The 15,924-nt window shown below is 36.6% G+C and overlaps 1 protein-coding gene and 1 pseudogene across 1 annotated transcript; one reads left to right on the top strand and one right to left on the bottom strand.

The window, feature by feature from the left end:
- Nucleotides 1-1,778: 1,778 nt before the first annotated feature.
- On the top strand, nt 1,779-5,603 carry LOC132176880 (actin-7-like). Its single transcript, XM_059589034.1, has 5 exons — nt 1,779-1,929; nt 3,079-3,146; nt 3,545-3,938; nt 4,451-5,064; nt 5,242-5,603. The coding sequence occupies exons 2-5, from the start codon at nt 3,090-3,092 to the stop codon at nt 5,305-5,307; spliced, it is 1,131 nt and encodes a 376-aa protein (XP_059445017.1). The 5' UTR covers nt 1,779-1,929; nt 3,079-3,089; the 3' UTR covers nt 5,308-5,603.
- Nucleotides 5,604-10,400: 4,797 nt separating this feature from the next.
- LOC132178114 (pentatricopeptide repeat-containing protein At3g12770-like) overlaps nt 10,401-15,924 on the bottom strand; it is a 6,906-nt pseudogene continuing 1,382 nt past the window's right edge.

The following is a 15,924-nucleotide window of genomic DNA, read 5'->3' as shown; positions in this document are numbered from 1 at the left end:
AGTTGTCAGTTTCACTTTCAAAAATCAAAGATAAACTTGGGCACATAATTCAAAAAATAAATAAAGTCTATACAATTTTAAAGGGGTGTCTCACTTGTTAGTTAACGGTAAGTTTTGAAAAGAACAAAAAAATAAAAAATAAAAAATAAAAGCTTTTGTTGTTCATCTTCAACCTTAGTATCATCTTCTTCAACTTATGTAAGCTTTTGACCTAATTGCAGAAACACCTTAAAACACATTGACAAAAAAAAAAAAAAAAAAAAAAAAAAAGCGAAAATCACAGTAGAGGGTGGCAAACTTGCCCTTGATAAGTTGGTGAGGGTGGGCAATTAGGGCATAAGTAAAAATTATACCAAAGGTGAGCAATTTTTGGGAGGGGGGAGGGGGACCCCATCCCTCCGCCCCCTGCGCTAATCCGTGCCCAATCTTCAGCTTATAGAATAGATTTGCTCCGGGTAGACTCTGTCCAGGGCATAGGTAACCCATTCCTAAGCAAGAGCAAAAGCCCCACACCAAAATGAAACCTTCTCGACTTAAAAGCCAAAAAATTATTCACGTCCTCAGCCTAAAGGCCACGACAACAAAACATATAAGAAAATACAGGGAAAAAAGACAAAAAGACAAAACCCCACAAAAATAGCAGAACCTTCAGAGCAAGGAGCGAGGAAGGCTGCCGGAGTGCGAGGAAACCGCGCAGGTGCGTGAGAGCTACGCTCTGGCGCTTGAATGCCAAAAAGCGACGTTGAAAAGGTGCGGTGGAGATCAGCAGCATGATGGAGATGGCTAGGCAAAGTCACGACGGGAGCTGTGCTTTGTGGCAACAAGAAAGAAAAAAAGAAAAGGGCTAAGCCAAAAAAAGGAGACAAAAGAGAAATCGCATAAACAGAGAGGAAGGGGAGGAGGGAGGAAGCAAGGCCCATCCCTCTTCCCCTAGGCAGAGGTCCTATCTACACCAAATACTATTTGACCATTATCTAAGAATTTTTTTTTTTTTTTTTTTTTTTTTAATATTAAGATAGGTATCAAATGCAAATTACGTATACTTATGTTCAAGGATGTAATTATGGATTTTTCATTTGAAGAGCCACAATATGAATAAAGGGTTAAAACCTAGCTAAACAATAAAAAATTCAAGATTTTATTTGACTGGATGATCAAATTTCAGGATTTATTATGTAATTAAAGACCGTATTATTTGACTAATAATAAATCACATTGAAATTATGATTAAAGTAAAGGTTTTTTTCTTCTCTTTTATTTTCTTTTGGGCGAGTAAAAGGAGGAAGTGGGCCTTTTCAAAGTCCTGATCCAGCAAATGTCCAAGTAGTGGTCGGCACTCAGCATGCCCAAACCGCCCATCCACCCATAATAGGGTAATAGCCGCCCCGCTGACGTGGAAAATACACCAAACACAACAGACACGTACCTGCGTGGAATGACCAAATTCAGAGTTGGACAGCTGAGGATGACTTTGTCGGATTCTTATTCCCGCTTCAGACTAGATTCTTTTTTCTTTTTTGAGGTATGTTAGGGTGCAGTTCAATATAAGGTTCACATTTAATTCATATTTAGTGAAGAAAAAATAATTAAAATTAAAATTTTAAATTTCAATTATTCATTTTACATGATTGTTTATTTGCTAGTTACTGAAATTGAGCTAAATGTAAACATTATATTGCACTGAAATATTTTTTCTTTCTTTTTCTTGTTCCCGGATAGAGACACGTCACTCCCACACTTCTCCGTTTGGGTCTGTCTTTCAGATTCCATGCTTTAAATTTCTCTACCCCGGTTAACTTTCCCCCACCAACCAAACAGACCGGAAGTACAACTGCGTTTGGGTTTATAAACCTCACTCACCTGCCATTCACTAATCTTCCATTTTCAGCTTCTCTACCAAACTCCATCCCTCTTAATTTTGTAATCCAGGTACAGTATAGATCTATGTCGTTTATCATTTTCTATGTTGTTCGATCTATGAAACTCTCTTAGCTTTGCTTTTCTTTGTTCTACTTTTCTGACTGATCTACACACCCTTGTTGCCATTACATATTTCAGATAATTTTTTATTTTTCTTCATGTTTTGAGTTTTACTTGGTTTTTCTGGGTGTATGCATGTGTTTATGGGCATATTATCTGTGTGTGTTCGTATAATTGAAATATGTTATGTAGTGATTCTATACTAGGTCAATGGTTTTTTTCTGTCTTTAAATTCCGCTTCTTTATATATTGAATTCCTGATTGTAGAACTGTCGTTGCGACAAGGATTGATATTATATATGTTTTTATTTATATTCATATCAGTCACTGATCGCAGTTTCTCTCTTAAAGAACTCGTAGCGTTTGTGAGTTGGTGCAGAAAATGCATCAACTGGTGTATCTTATGAAATTATTCTTTTAAATAATGTTAAACGTGCCACGTTTTTAGAGTTTGTTTTCAAATCTTGTTTAAGAAATTATTATTGCTGAGAATGAATGTGCTTTTGAAAATTTTGGCTGTTCCGGTCCCCAAATTTGAAAATTCATTTCTTTGAAGGAAACATGTTTTGCGACCTTAATCCAAACCGGCCCTAGATTTAGTTGTTAATGTTATCGGCTTCTCTCTGTCTTGTTTCTCTTGTATCTCACTTTATTCTAAAAATTCAGTTATGTTCAAGGACAAGGATACTTTTACTAGCTGTTCTGTTAGAGATTGATTGAGAGTAGTTTGCTTTTTGAGATTTGTTCTGGTATTTTTATTTACTAGTCTATTACTTGGGCTAGATTTGGATCCAAGAAAATATAAGGCAATTGTAAAGTAAATGCTCACTATTAATTTACTTCTTAGAAAAATGCTCAAAAGATGCTTTTCATTCTCATCCATTTTGAACATATCCATTCCTTTCTTTCTTTAAGAGACCCAAATGGGAGGTACAAGCTTGTTAATGCTTCTATATGAACTTCATATCATGGTTCTGCCCGAAAAGAACAAAAAGAAAAAGTTTTGAAAGCAAAAAACAAGGATCATTTCATTTGGGCTGCTATTAGACGGTCCTTTTGTGGTAGTTTCTTTTACTTCAGACCATTTTCCATGTGCAGGGTTATAAAAGATGGCTGATGAGGATATTCAACCTCTTGTGTGTGACAATGGAACTGGAATGGTCAAGGTTAGTGAATTGTTATCATGTAATTTAATGAGTTTATTTTTCCCTTTCAACAAGTCATCAAAATGAAGGTTTTTACCTAATGTCCTTGCGCCAGTTTGGCAATGGGTCCATCTTCTGCTCTTCCTATCTTAAAAAGGAAATGTCAAATAAAAATGCACAGCAAAGGGTTTAATGCTGTTAATCACGATTTTTATTTTTTATTTTTACCTAGAAAAAAGGAGGATTGAGGTCAGATGTCCTAATTTTTCTTTTATTTCTCACTTTAATCCAGTCATAGTTCTGTGCGAACTCCTTCTTCACATGGATCTATTATGGCTGAATTGTGCTTAGTAATTATTTTGGAAACTTTTGCTTTAACAAGTCAAATATCTCTGTCTACTGCATCCTGATATCCGCAGGCTGGGTTTGCTGGTGATGATGCTCCAAGGGCAGTGTTCCCAAGTATTGTTGGGCGACCTCGCCATACTGGTGTCATGGTTGGGATGGGTCAGAAAGATGCCTATGTAGGTGATGAGGCCCAGTCGAAAAGAGGTATCCTCACCTTGAAGTATCCTATAGAGCATGGCATAGTCAGCAATTGGGATGACATGGAGAAGATTTGGCATCACACTTTCTACAATGAGCTTCGTGTTTCCCCTGAAGAGCATCCAGTACTTCTTACTGAGGCACCACTGAACCCCAAGGCCAACAGGGAGAAGATGACCCAGATCATGTTTGAGACTTTCAATGTGCCTGCTATGTATGTTGCTATCCAGGCTGTTCTGTCTCTTTATGCCAGTGGACGTACCACAGGTTTGCATCTATAATTATAGATATCTGGTTCTGGTAATATTTTGCAATCATGAACTTTGGAAAGCTCAATTTAACTTAAACATGTAATTCAAACACATGGATTTGACTTCTACAGTTTTTTGTTTTGCTCATTTGGGGCAGTGTGTACCTGGAAGAATTAATGTGGCAGTGTTTTTGGAGTAAATCAGGTTGATAATTTAAAAAAGTTGGGAAACCATAATGAAGTTTGATTGGGAAATCGGGAGTAAGATAAACGTGTTTTGTTAAAATGTGAAATATATTGTCATAATATACGAGAAATTTAATAGACTATGTAGGTGATACAGATACATAGAAGTAGGTGAATTATTGCGCCATATGTGGTGAATTTAGGTTTCTTTCTTATGCTTAAGTATAATTTTTTACAGTTTTGGGAGAACCTAGAATCCTTTTGTTAGAGTCTGACTTTTTCCCCACTTTTAAATTTATCTTTTTTTTGCTTGTATGGTCACTGATTTTTTGGGCTTGGATAGGTATTGTCTTGGATTCTGGTGATGGTGTGAGCCACACGGTTCCAATTTATGAAGGCTATGCCCTGCCCCATGCAATTCTTAGGCTGGACCTTGCGGGCCGTGATCTAACTGATGCCTTGATGAAAATCCTCACTGAGAGAGGGTACTCTTTCACCACCACTGCTGAACGGGAAATTGTTCGCGACATAAAGGAGAAACTAGCTTATGTTGCCCTGGATTATGAACAAGAGTTGGAGACTGCGAAGAGCAGCTCTTCAATTGAGAAGAGCTATGAGTTACCTGATGGCCAGGTTATCACAATTGGAGCTGAGAGGTTCCGTTGCCCAGAAGTACTCTTCCAGCCATCTCTCATTGGTATGGAAGCTCCCGGAATCCATGAAACCACTTACAACTCCATTATGAAGTGTGATGTTGATATCAGGAAGGATTTATATGGAAACATTGTGCTTAGTGGTGGGTCAACCATGTTCCCTGGAATTGCTGATCGGATGAGCAAGGAGATTACGGCTCTTGCTCCCAGCAGCATGAAGATCAAGGTGGTTGCACCTCCCGAGAGAAAGTACAGTGTCTGGATTGGAGGATCAATATTGGCATCTCTTAGTACCTTCCAACAGGTAACATCTATGCTATCACCTTTTAGTAACATCTCTTAGAAACATCTCTTAGACTCTTAGCACCTTCCAACAGGCTTTATGATTGCTCCATTTGATTTGCTCATGGGCAGAATGGGATGCGTGAATTTGCGAATCTTATTTGTTCACTTTGTTGATTGTTTTTTTCCTATGTTGCAGATGTGGATATCCAAGGGTGAATATGATGAATCCGGTCCGGCAATTGTCCACCGAAAATGCTTCTAAGTTTGTGAGGAAGAGATGGTGATGAATGAAGAGTCTTGTGTCATATGTGATTTTAGTTGACTTATGAAGTTCTGGTTTTATTAAATAGGGGAGATATTAGTGTATTGGATGCTTGGGATTGTAAGCTTCCAACATGTTGCATGGTGTGTCAGTCTTAGAAAGCCAATATATAATTGGCAATGGTTGGGTAGTGTTGGAACCTAGCTGGTTGCTGTCTTGTTTGCTTTGGTCTGTCATTCTTCATGTTTTGGCCATGAACCAAGGTGGCTTGAGTAAGAGACGAGTAAGTTTTGTCACCATTTTCTCCATGCTGCTGGGTTTTTGTGTCATATCTGTCTATATTATTGCATGTGTAATTCAATTTTCGTTGCAGTTTGCAATGAACTTTGTTGTGCCAATTACCTACCTAAATTAATAGGCGAATAACCGGTACGATTTACTCGCAAATGCACAAGATCAAAACGATGGCAAATACGAGATCATTTTCACGAGTATTGATAATTTTGCTTAGAACATAATTTCCTAATTGATTAACGGAATTAAACCAATTGTCACAGATTAAATTTAATAATAAAATAGAAAGGTAATAAAAGAAAAAAAAAGAACTAGGGTTGGGGTTTTGACATCCACGGCTAATCACACATAATTAAGATAATAATATGTCAATGTTAACAATTATATTGATATACAATGTTTGCCAACTTAAGGGCACGATATCTCTTTAAGTTATTGATTTCCCTAAGCAACAAATTATGCATGATATTTACTAAGTTGTTCTTTAAGAAAGTATAAAGTTATAGAAATCAACAAACACATGAAACTTAGGGCATTGTATCTAGTCTTGGTTTTTCATGTTGATTAATCCAAGAACCCATGAAAAGATTCTTTTGTTACTCTATTATGCCTAGGATTCGGTCATCTAAATTGACACAAATAACAAATCAAAATCACATGTATATGTTAATTAGGCACATTCATATGAAGAATTCGATTAAATAGGAAATAATCAAGTTAAGCATTCAAATATAATTGCAGTAAATGCATCAATATTGAAATCCTAAAAAAACATAACTAGGGCTTCAATCTAGTCCCTAACAAGGGTTTAATTACACATAATGAAAATAAAACTAAAAAGGGAAAAGAAGAAACCAAAAACGCTTTTTGCTTGAACTTCCAATTCTTCTCTCCAAGATTGTATATCTTTTCTCAATGCTTAAAAGTCTATTTATAGGATTATGAGAAACCTAGAAACTCTATTAAAACCGTAGGTTAGTCTCCTAGTCCAAAAAGTAGATTGAAAACTCAATCTGGAGTGAAAAAAGAGTCTGGTCGCATGTTGGGCGCTCGAGTGTGCTCGATCCCAGATTGGTGCACTCGAGTGCACGTCTGTGCTCGATCCCCTCTCTTCTACCCTCAAGCCTTCTATTTGTGCGATTGAGAGTGGATGCACTCGATCCTAATGGCTTGTGCGATTGAGCGCAGATGCGCTCGTTCCCTTGACTTCCAGATTTTCTCTCAAATTGTCTTTTAAGCTTAGAACTTTACAGAAATGTTTTATTTTCTTCAAAAACTTAAAAACTGAAAGAAAACACAAAAACGACATAAAACATCACATAATAACAAAACTAAGAGATTAACATATGTGAATTAAGGGGTTATAATATGTAATATTCAGCACTTATCAAACTTCTCTACAAAAACAATTATAGGGGTGGCAATCCTCTCTCTCTCTCTCCCCCCTTTTCCTTTTTTTGGGTGTTGCATGAGCTGCTACCTTTTTAAGAGACATTTGTTCTATTTTCGTTTTCTTGCAAAATTTTGTTTTGGATGAGATTACTTTACGGAGAGAAATATCCTACAAACTGGATTATAAGAACTCTTACAATCCAGCATCTAAAAAAGTGACGTGTTAAGCACAAAATTTTTAGAGGTTGTGTCGTAGGAATTTAGTTTGTAGGAAATTTCCGGCCCTTTATAACTGCGTCATTGAGTTTATCTGCGTCATTGAGTTTATACCTGAATTGAGGGAGCTGTCAGTCGAAAAATGCGTGTTCTAGGGAGTGCAACTGCCAGACCTAAAGCTTCAGCTTCAGTCTTGGGAATGAAGCGTGGATATGCTTGTCAGGTGCTTTATGTGGATAAATATGTTGCCATTCGATTTTTTTTTTTTGAAGGGATGTCCTTTTTTTTTTTTAAAAAAAAAAAATTAATTAATTTTTAATGAGTAACAGAACTTACGCAACCCACGTAACGAAAGTAAGAACAAAAACCAAAAACATAACATACCAAAGCAAGCAGAGCAAATGAGGTACAATTCTACACCTCATGCACCAAAATTGGATCTTTCGAAGTTCCACTTGCTTTATTATCTCTTAGATGTTCAGATTTTTTTTTTTTTTGAGTGCTTTAACAAAGCATGAATCATTAAGTTCCACATCATGCATTCAATCTCCTTCTATTTTAATATTTGTAACATGTGGAAGATTGTTGTAATGTTACAAACATGCTTTTAATTTTTGAGCCGTTGGTTTACTATTCTTCCTATAATTTTACCGTTAAAATTATATTGATGAGTTTTTAAAGAAAAAATCTTTTTATGACCGTTTAGTTATTATTAAGTTTTATGATTTTTGTTATTCTCTTCAACCGTTTGTCATTTACTCATATTCATTAGCTTTGGAAAAGGTCAGCACTTACTTCTATATATGATATATCTTTACTTCTATATATGATATATCTTCTTCGATCCCGATTGTGAAAAACATTTATATATATATATCACTACCTTGGCCTATGAAAACAGCTCTATTTTTTTAAAGTCACTCTTCTGCATATTGGTCTTTCTCCTTCCACTTGCCTTGCTAAGTTGTCAGAGAAACATATGGCATTGTTTATCTTTGGAGACTCTCTCTTTGATACTAGAAACAATGCCTTCATCAATAGCCATACGTCAGATTTTTGGCCTTATGAGAAGAGCTAATTCAAACACCTCACTTGTCGTGTTTTAATGGTCATCTAGTCTCCGATTATATTGGGTTGTTCTAGTAGCCTTCGTTATTAGAAGTGCGTCCTTAACGAAGGTTGACGCTATAGTCTAATCCTGGAAGGTTGCGTGTCGAAAAATCCGATCGCACTGAGTTATATACTTCAGGAGGCACAAATTAACCTTTAAGGACAACGCTCTTGCGTGATTCTATAGCATTGCGAGATCTTTCCATACTCTACTTTTCATCTATTGTATTTTATTTATTTTATTGTTAATTTTCACATTGCAATTATTTTATATCAATGAGAATTTGTGCACCATCCAAAGTTATTTCCAACAAAACACACATAACCTGTAGATGTGAGGTCCACCTGAAAAGTGCCACCACAGTTGTTTTAATTAGTTGTGTTAGATTGTTGTAAAATTAAATGGATGGTGCAAAAATTCTTATTGATGCTAAATAATATTAATCCAAACAATTAACAATAAGATAAATATAATACAATAAATAAAAAAATAGAGCAAGGAAAAATCTCACAAAGCTATAGAATCACGCAAGAGCGTTGTCCTTAAAGGTTAATTTCGTGCCTCCCGGAGTGTATAACTCGGTGCGATTGGATCTCTTGACACGCAACCTCTCAGGATTAGACTATAGCGTCTACCTTCGTTGAGGACGCACTTACAAGTAACGAATATCAAATGAACAACCCTTTGATCAAAGAAGATGAGGGACAAACCCACAAAAAAAGAGAGAGACCAAAATATAGCTCAATGGCTAATGAAAATAAAATTTGTTGGAAGAAGAATGATGCTGTACGATCCTTTTCTTTGGAAGCAAAGAAGTGAGTCTTGGAGCTAGTAGGTGGGCTCAATTTATATAGAAAAAATGAGCTCCTTGCTTTTACTAATACCATTAATAACCCGTGGTCAAAAACACTGGAAGAAGAATTTTTCCTCTTAAATCCAACGGTTAAAAAGCAATGAAAGAGGAGTTTTTTTCCTTAAAGCCAACAGTTAAAATGCAATGAAAGAAGAATTTTTTTCCTTAAAGCCCATCAATAAATGACAAACGGTGAAAATCAAAGACTTAATTACCAACGGCTAGAAAAATGTAAGATGAAATATTTTTTCATAAAACTCATATAAGAAGACTTGATGTCAAACGGTCAAGAGAAAAATTATCAATGAGAAATAATGACCAATGTTTGTAACATCACAACAATCCCCCACATGTTACAAACACTAGAGTAAAAGGAGATTGAAAGCATGCATCGATGTGGTACCCGAAAGTTTTAACTACACCTAGGATAAATAAGTAGAAACTTAATGAATTGTGGTAGAGTTAGACTCTTTTAACCAAATCCATAAGTTGAGCAAACTTATCACCCACATAACTTTCTCAAAAAAAAAAATAATGAATAAAAAAAATTGAAATAAAAAAATTGGGTTGTTTTGCGGGTTGGCGCCTTATACAGGCCATGCGCCCCTGGGTTTCATGAGTGCTCTAGAGACCTGCCCAAGTCTCATAGGAAGCGGCACCACCTCCACACTCACATAGGTAATATCCATCAAGAGTGTGTGCAGGAAACACTCAATCCCAACAAGTAGGGACTATGGAACCATTAAGAGTTTTAAACTCATCCTTAATCACCTTGCATCTTTGTACTGTCTTACACCATAGGGATGGACTTATCAATAATCTTCTTAACAAGATAGTAGAATGACAGTACCATACGATGATCACTTATGACTTCGTTTCCCATTAAACCCCAAGCATGGGATCTCCAATCATAGAGGTTAGGTATCCATCACAGTGTCATCATTTGGGTATCAGTCCTATCCCCCTCGATGTTTCACTCACCAGCCTTCTTGCTAGTGGCTTGGTCAAAGGATTTGCCAAATTCCTTTCTGACCTCACAAAATCCATGGATATTACACCGGTCTCAATAAGCTGCCTTACAATATTGTGCCTTAATCGGATATGTCGACTTTTCCCATTATAGATCTTGCTCTTGGCTCGAGCTATGGTAGCCTGACAATCACAATGAATACAAACAGGTGAAACTGGGTTAGCATATAAAGGCAAATCAATCAAAAGGCTCCTTAGCTATTCAGCTTCAGTTCCAGCCTTCTCCAAGGCAACTAACTCTGCCTCCATTGTGGATCTTGCTATGCAAGTTTGTTTGGAGGACTTCCAAGATATAGCTTCTCCTGCTAATGTGCACACATAGCCACTAGTAGGCTTTAGTTCATCTAAATCAGAAATCCAGTTAGCATCACAATATCCTTCTAATATAGCAAGAAAACCATAATATGACAAACCATAATTAATTGTGCCCTTTAAATATCTCAACAATCTAGAGATTGCATCCCAATGCTCAATACTAGGATTATGAGTATATCTACTCAATCTACCGACAGCATATGCAATATCAGGGCGTGTACAGTTTTACTAATACCATTAATAACCAACGGTCAAAAACAATGGAAGAAGAATTTTTCCTCTTAAATCCAATGGTTAAAAAGCAATGAAAGAGGAGTTTTTTTTCCTTAAAGCCAACGGTTAAAATGCAATGAAAGAAGAATTTTTTTTCCATGCCAATTTACACATGCCCGAAGATTCTTTGTTATTCTAAGGGTAGTTCCAGGAGGAGTGCTAATGAGCCCAAAGGCAATTGCTATCCTTTCGCTATGATTACAGATAGTCTCCTCTGTCTCTTCATACTTTAAATCATGAAGTACAGAGTCTGTATGCACTACAAAAAAACCATTTTTTAATGACAGGCGTTTTCTGACGTGTTCTAGTGTCCGACACGTCAGAAAATTTTTTTCTGACGGGTCGTTTCTGACGCGTGTCGATTGTCAGAAACGTAGGTGTCAGGAATTTTTTCTGACGTTGCATTTTTGCCACGTCAGAAATTTTCTGACGTGGCATTTTTGGCACGTCAGAAAAATTCTGACGGTGTAGTCCACGCAACGTCAAAATTTTTTATCACGTTGCGGCTTGGACACCTCATCAAAATTTCTGACGTGGCATTTTTGCCACGTCAGAAAACGTCTGACGTTGCATAAATGCCACGTCAGAAAACTTCTGACGTAGCATAAATGCCACGTAAGAATTTTTCTGACGTGGTGTTTCCACCACGTCAGAAAATTAGGCCTTTTTTTTTTTTTTTTCCCTGCTTTCCCTGATTGCTTTCTAGAAATGCTTTCTCATTGCATTTCTGGAAAGCAATCAGGGTTGTTTTCTCTGTTATGTTGGAACAGAGAAAACAACTTGGAAACACAACATTTGCAAATTTTCTCTCACTGTTATTTTCTCTCAATGTGTACAGATTTTTCAGATTAATTCTAGATTATTTGAAACATTTGCAAATATTCTGGAATAATCAAAAAATCTGAATATAGTGCAATTTGGAACACATTTGAAATAATTAGGAACACACTTGATTATTCCAGAATATTCTATTTGAATTGGCAAACAATTAGATCCAACAAACTGGCAAATAATTAGATCCAACAAACAATATTCTATTGTTCCAACATCGTTTTCCTATACAAATTGAATTGGCAATTTCCAATTTCTTTCGTGAGTTCAATTTATTCCAGAATTCAATATATACAGTTTATACAATTCAATTTACTCCAGATTTCCCTGCTTGAATTCAATTTAATTTGTACAAAAAAAACCAATTTTCTCATGTCATCTTTCCTAAGGATATACTAGGGACAAAAACAAATGGCATGATAAAATCATTATAACATGTCCAAAAATTCAGTTACATATAATAGAATTCGACATTCAAATCTATCAACTCTTCAGAAATAAATAGAGACATGCATGGAATAACTGATAGGTCATTGAGTCAATTCAATATGTCAAACCAAAATCGAAAACAAAATCAAAATCAAAATCAAAATCATATCAAATCAAATCAAACCAAACTAATACGTCCTATGTCCATCCATGACCTCCTCATACCGCTATTTCCAAAGGTTTCCCAGATAGCTTGATGTATACTGACAACAACATCCACAAGCTTCTTCACAATCTGCGGTAAGAAATAAATTCAAAGAAAGATGTTACTCTACAAATAGAAAGAACTACTCTAATCTACTCTATCCTATTTAAGACAATACTGAATAAAGTATAAACTTTCCTCCATGGCCTAGCTTAATAAATCAGATTCAAGAATGTATAACTTCTTAAACTTGACATGCTAAATGGCCATATATATTCTTCTTATATTCCAATCTACCTATATAATTTTTGACCACTTATAAAGCAACAGTGAGGAACTCATAATTCAGACAACACATACAAATCATTAAAGTAAACAATAACATTCGATCGGAATCGTAAAATGCAGGCAATACATACGTAAGCGGTTGACAAACCCGAAAACCCTTAGTCTAACCAAAACTAGCGATTTACCATGAACGAAATATTAAACCTCAAACTTGACATGGTTACAAGAGACCCAACCTATATATTAAACCTCAAACTTGACATGGTTACAAGAGACCCAACCTATATATTAAACGTCAAACGAAGTATTGACTAAACATCCATTTAATGCAACTTACTATTTATCATATAGATATAATTATATCTATCACAAACATGCAGTCAATACGTCAATCATATACTTCCAATAACTATTGTGAGCAAATATTGTTTTGTTTCACACAACTAAACAATAACAAAATATATAATATGTTTACCAACTACGAACTCACATACAAGGCTCAATCTAGGTCGATGGCTTCCTCATTCGACAACTTTTCCGCAATACCTGGAGATTATAAAACAATCAATCAAGAAGCAATAAGTGTCTTTCTTATCGGGAAGCAATAAGTACACTTATAAATCATCATCAATGCAATATCTATATATATATATATATATATCTTCCGACTGGAAAATAAGTTCATTCTAAAATTAGACACAAACACAATGCTAACGTTTAGTAGTAGAAATAATAACAAACATTATCGAGGTCGCTATCAACACTAACAGCATAAAAAACATTCCTACTGTCCAACCTAATGTATCACCAAACCAATGAAGAACAAAACATTTTGCAACGTCATAAAATTCATACATACATATATATACTCAATAAAACCCAAAGCAAAAAAAAACAAATTGCATTACCTGGTTCACTCCCCACTAACGATTTCACCACCAAACGGGCTGGAGATTCTTTTTTTGTTACATCTTTAACTCGAGTCGTATCGGATGAGGACCTCGACTGCAATATGTGCTCGAGTTGACGAAAACGTGCCTCATACAAAGTGGTCATACTAGCCCGGGTCTCAGCCAGCCGCACAGCAACCTGCTGATCAACCTCCACTCGTTGTGCATCTAACAGCGCAACTATCTCTACCCTGTGCCTCTCCCATTCAGCTTGCTGGGCCATTGCCTGCTCTCGCTGTGTCTCTAGCAGCGCATCCATCTCCTGCTTGTGCTTCTCCAGCTCAGCTTGTAGTGCAGTTTCTATCATTTCTGGGACACCAGAGCTCCCGGGAGGTTGTGAGCGTAGCGCGACTGGTCTATAGTAGGAGTGGATGCTACCGCGCACAGGTAGTATACCTGCTCCAACCTGGCGAACCCAACCTGCGTACTCCGGCTTATTGCCCATCCCCTGTGCGTACGCATCGTCGGGCGCCCACCGTACGGTGCCCTCGGTGACAGATTGTGTAGCAGCAGAGTCAGTGGGAAGCAACTCATTCATCCTCTCCTGTAAAGTACACATTAACAAAAGCAATTATAAATATTAAATTAAATTACAAATAAATATACATTAACCAAAACATATCGGTTATTAGTAGCGTACACATCTTTCCTTGACCAAGTCATTTGGCTATCCGCCAATCTTTTTCACGTGTGTGTTGATGTAAGACTGCGCTCGTGTTGGCGGAATCCCGGTATTTACGAACTGCATACACAAATAAAACGTAAAAAATTAAAACATAAACACAATCAACATAAGTCATACATATATCTGATCAAAAAACATACTTCTTCATGTGTAGCCCTGACATAGCTCTTTGATCCGGTGCAGTGAGGCTCCTTGTTCTTCGACCGGATTCCTTTCATATATGCAGTATATTCCTACACAATTAACATTGTTAATATTTTAGGCTACACATTCATTTTAATAAAACTAAACAAAACTCACTAAAATGTGACTTACTTGATTCTCTGTCGAACACTATTTCTCCAATAATATATCTACGTCCTATCTATTGTACGTGGATAATTGTCCTCCTTCCCTAGCCTTCACTGTCGCCGGAGTATCGTCCGATGTGATGTGAAGACTATGCTTCAAGTCATACCTCCAAGTCGTATGCTTGTTTCGCATATCAAGGAAAGCGTCCCGTTTTATGGTCGCGATATCGCAGTCAGGTGGGATATAGAAGTGCTTCTGCATATATTCACACACACACACACACACACACACACATATATATATATATATATATATATATATATATATATATATATATATATTCATTAACAATATTGTCCATCTATTTGAGATAAATATGTGAATATATAAATTATTATCATAAATACAATAATTAATTGTCTTATAACATACCATCAATGCATCCCAAATATCTTCCTTCTTACGCTCTGATACCTTCTTCCACTCGTCGCTAATCCGGACATAAGTACTGCTCCTAACGAACACTCCGGTCATCCGTCTAAATTTGGAAGCACTTTGTCCTACAGGCTGCCACGCAGGGTTATACTCGCACACGATCCTCTGGCCATCCGGGATCTCCCACAACTTGTGGCATGACTTGACACTTAATATATGGTAGTGGGTGATGCCATCTTGATCTACACCTAATACATTAAGAATTTGAACAAGTTAGTTATTTAATTAAACTAACCACATATTAAAATTAAATAAAATACATATTCCGATATTTTAACACATGTACTTACTTATCGTCCGAACCTCATCCACCGCCAACAAGCGTGTAGCGGCATCATCGGAATGCGTGTCATGCGCGACACCATCCTCATCACCCTCAGTGCTATCCGGGGGCTGTGTCTCATCACTATCATCCACATGTACTCCGCTACTAGGGTATGGGTGCCGCTGGAAATGGCTATGGGAAACGATCCCCATATCGCTCAACGTCGTGAAGTTAAGCGTGAACGGTGTGGATGTGCCCGGCTCTGCCACATCAAAACGCTGAAGATCTACATGAATGTCATCACCACATCCCACGTCCCGCCCTGCATCAGTATGCTCTTCCACATGATGTGGAAGTACCGGTTTATACCCTTCTGGCTCCATATTAGCCTGGGGGATGAATGTAAATCATGGGCGGCGGATGTCAACCGTACGGTCGGTTGCCGCTGTGCTTTTCTCTTTCCCCTATAACTCATGTCTCCCTGCAAAATACGTTGCGAAACGAATTAGTCTTTAAAATAATTAAATAGGTACAAATATATGTAAAGTAATCACACTTTTAAAATTTTAAACATATACTAGTTACTCAATTAATTATATATCGTTTCCACAAACTACATATAAATTTTATGGCTAACCTAAAAAGCAATTATAAATTAATATAAATATTTCATTTAAAAGATAAACATGTTTCCA

The sequence above is a fragment of the Corylus avellana genome, chromosome ca4, assembly GCF_901000735.1.
Source record: "Corylus avellana chromosome ca4, CavTom2PMs-1.0".
Lineage (NCBI taxonomy): Eukaryota > Viridiplantae > Streptophyta > Magnoliopsida > Fagales > Betulaceae > Corylus > Corylus avellana.
The sequence above is the reverse complement of the archived record's forward strand: the minus strand, read 5'-3'. Positions and strand labels throughout refer to the sequence as shown.

Excerpts from the sequence above, each read along its gene's own strand:
- LOC132176880 (XM_059589034.1), top strand. The coding sequence starts at position 3,090 with ATGGCTGATGAGGATATTCAACCTCTTGTGTGTGACAATGGAACTGGA. Across the intron at positions 3,147-3,544 it reads ATGGAACTGGAATGGTCAAG|GCTGGGTTTGCTGGTGATGA; the intron begins GTTAGTGAATTG and ends TGATATCCGCAG. Across the intron at positions 5,065-5,241 it reads CTCTTAGTACCTTCCAACAG|ATGTGGATATCCAAGGGTGA; the intron begins GTAACATCTATG and ends CCTATGTTGCAG.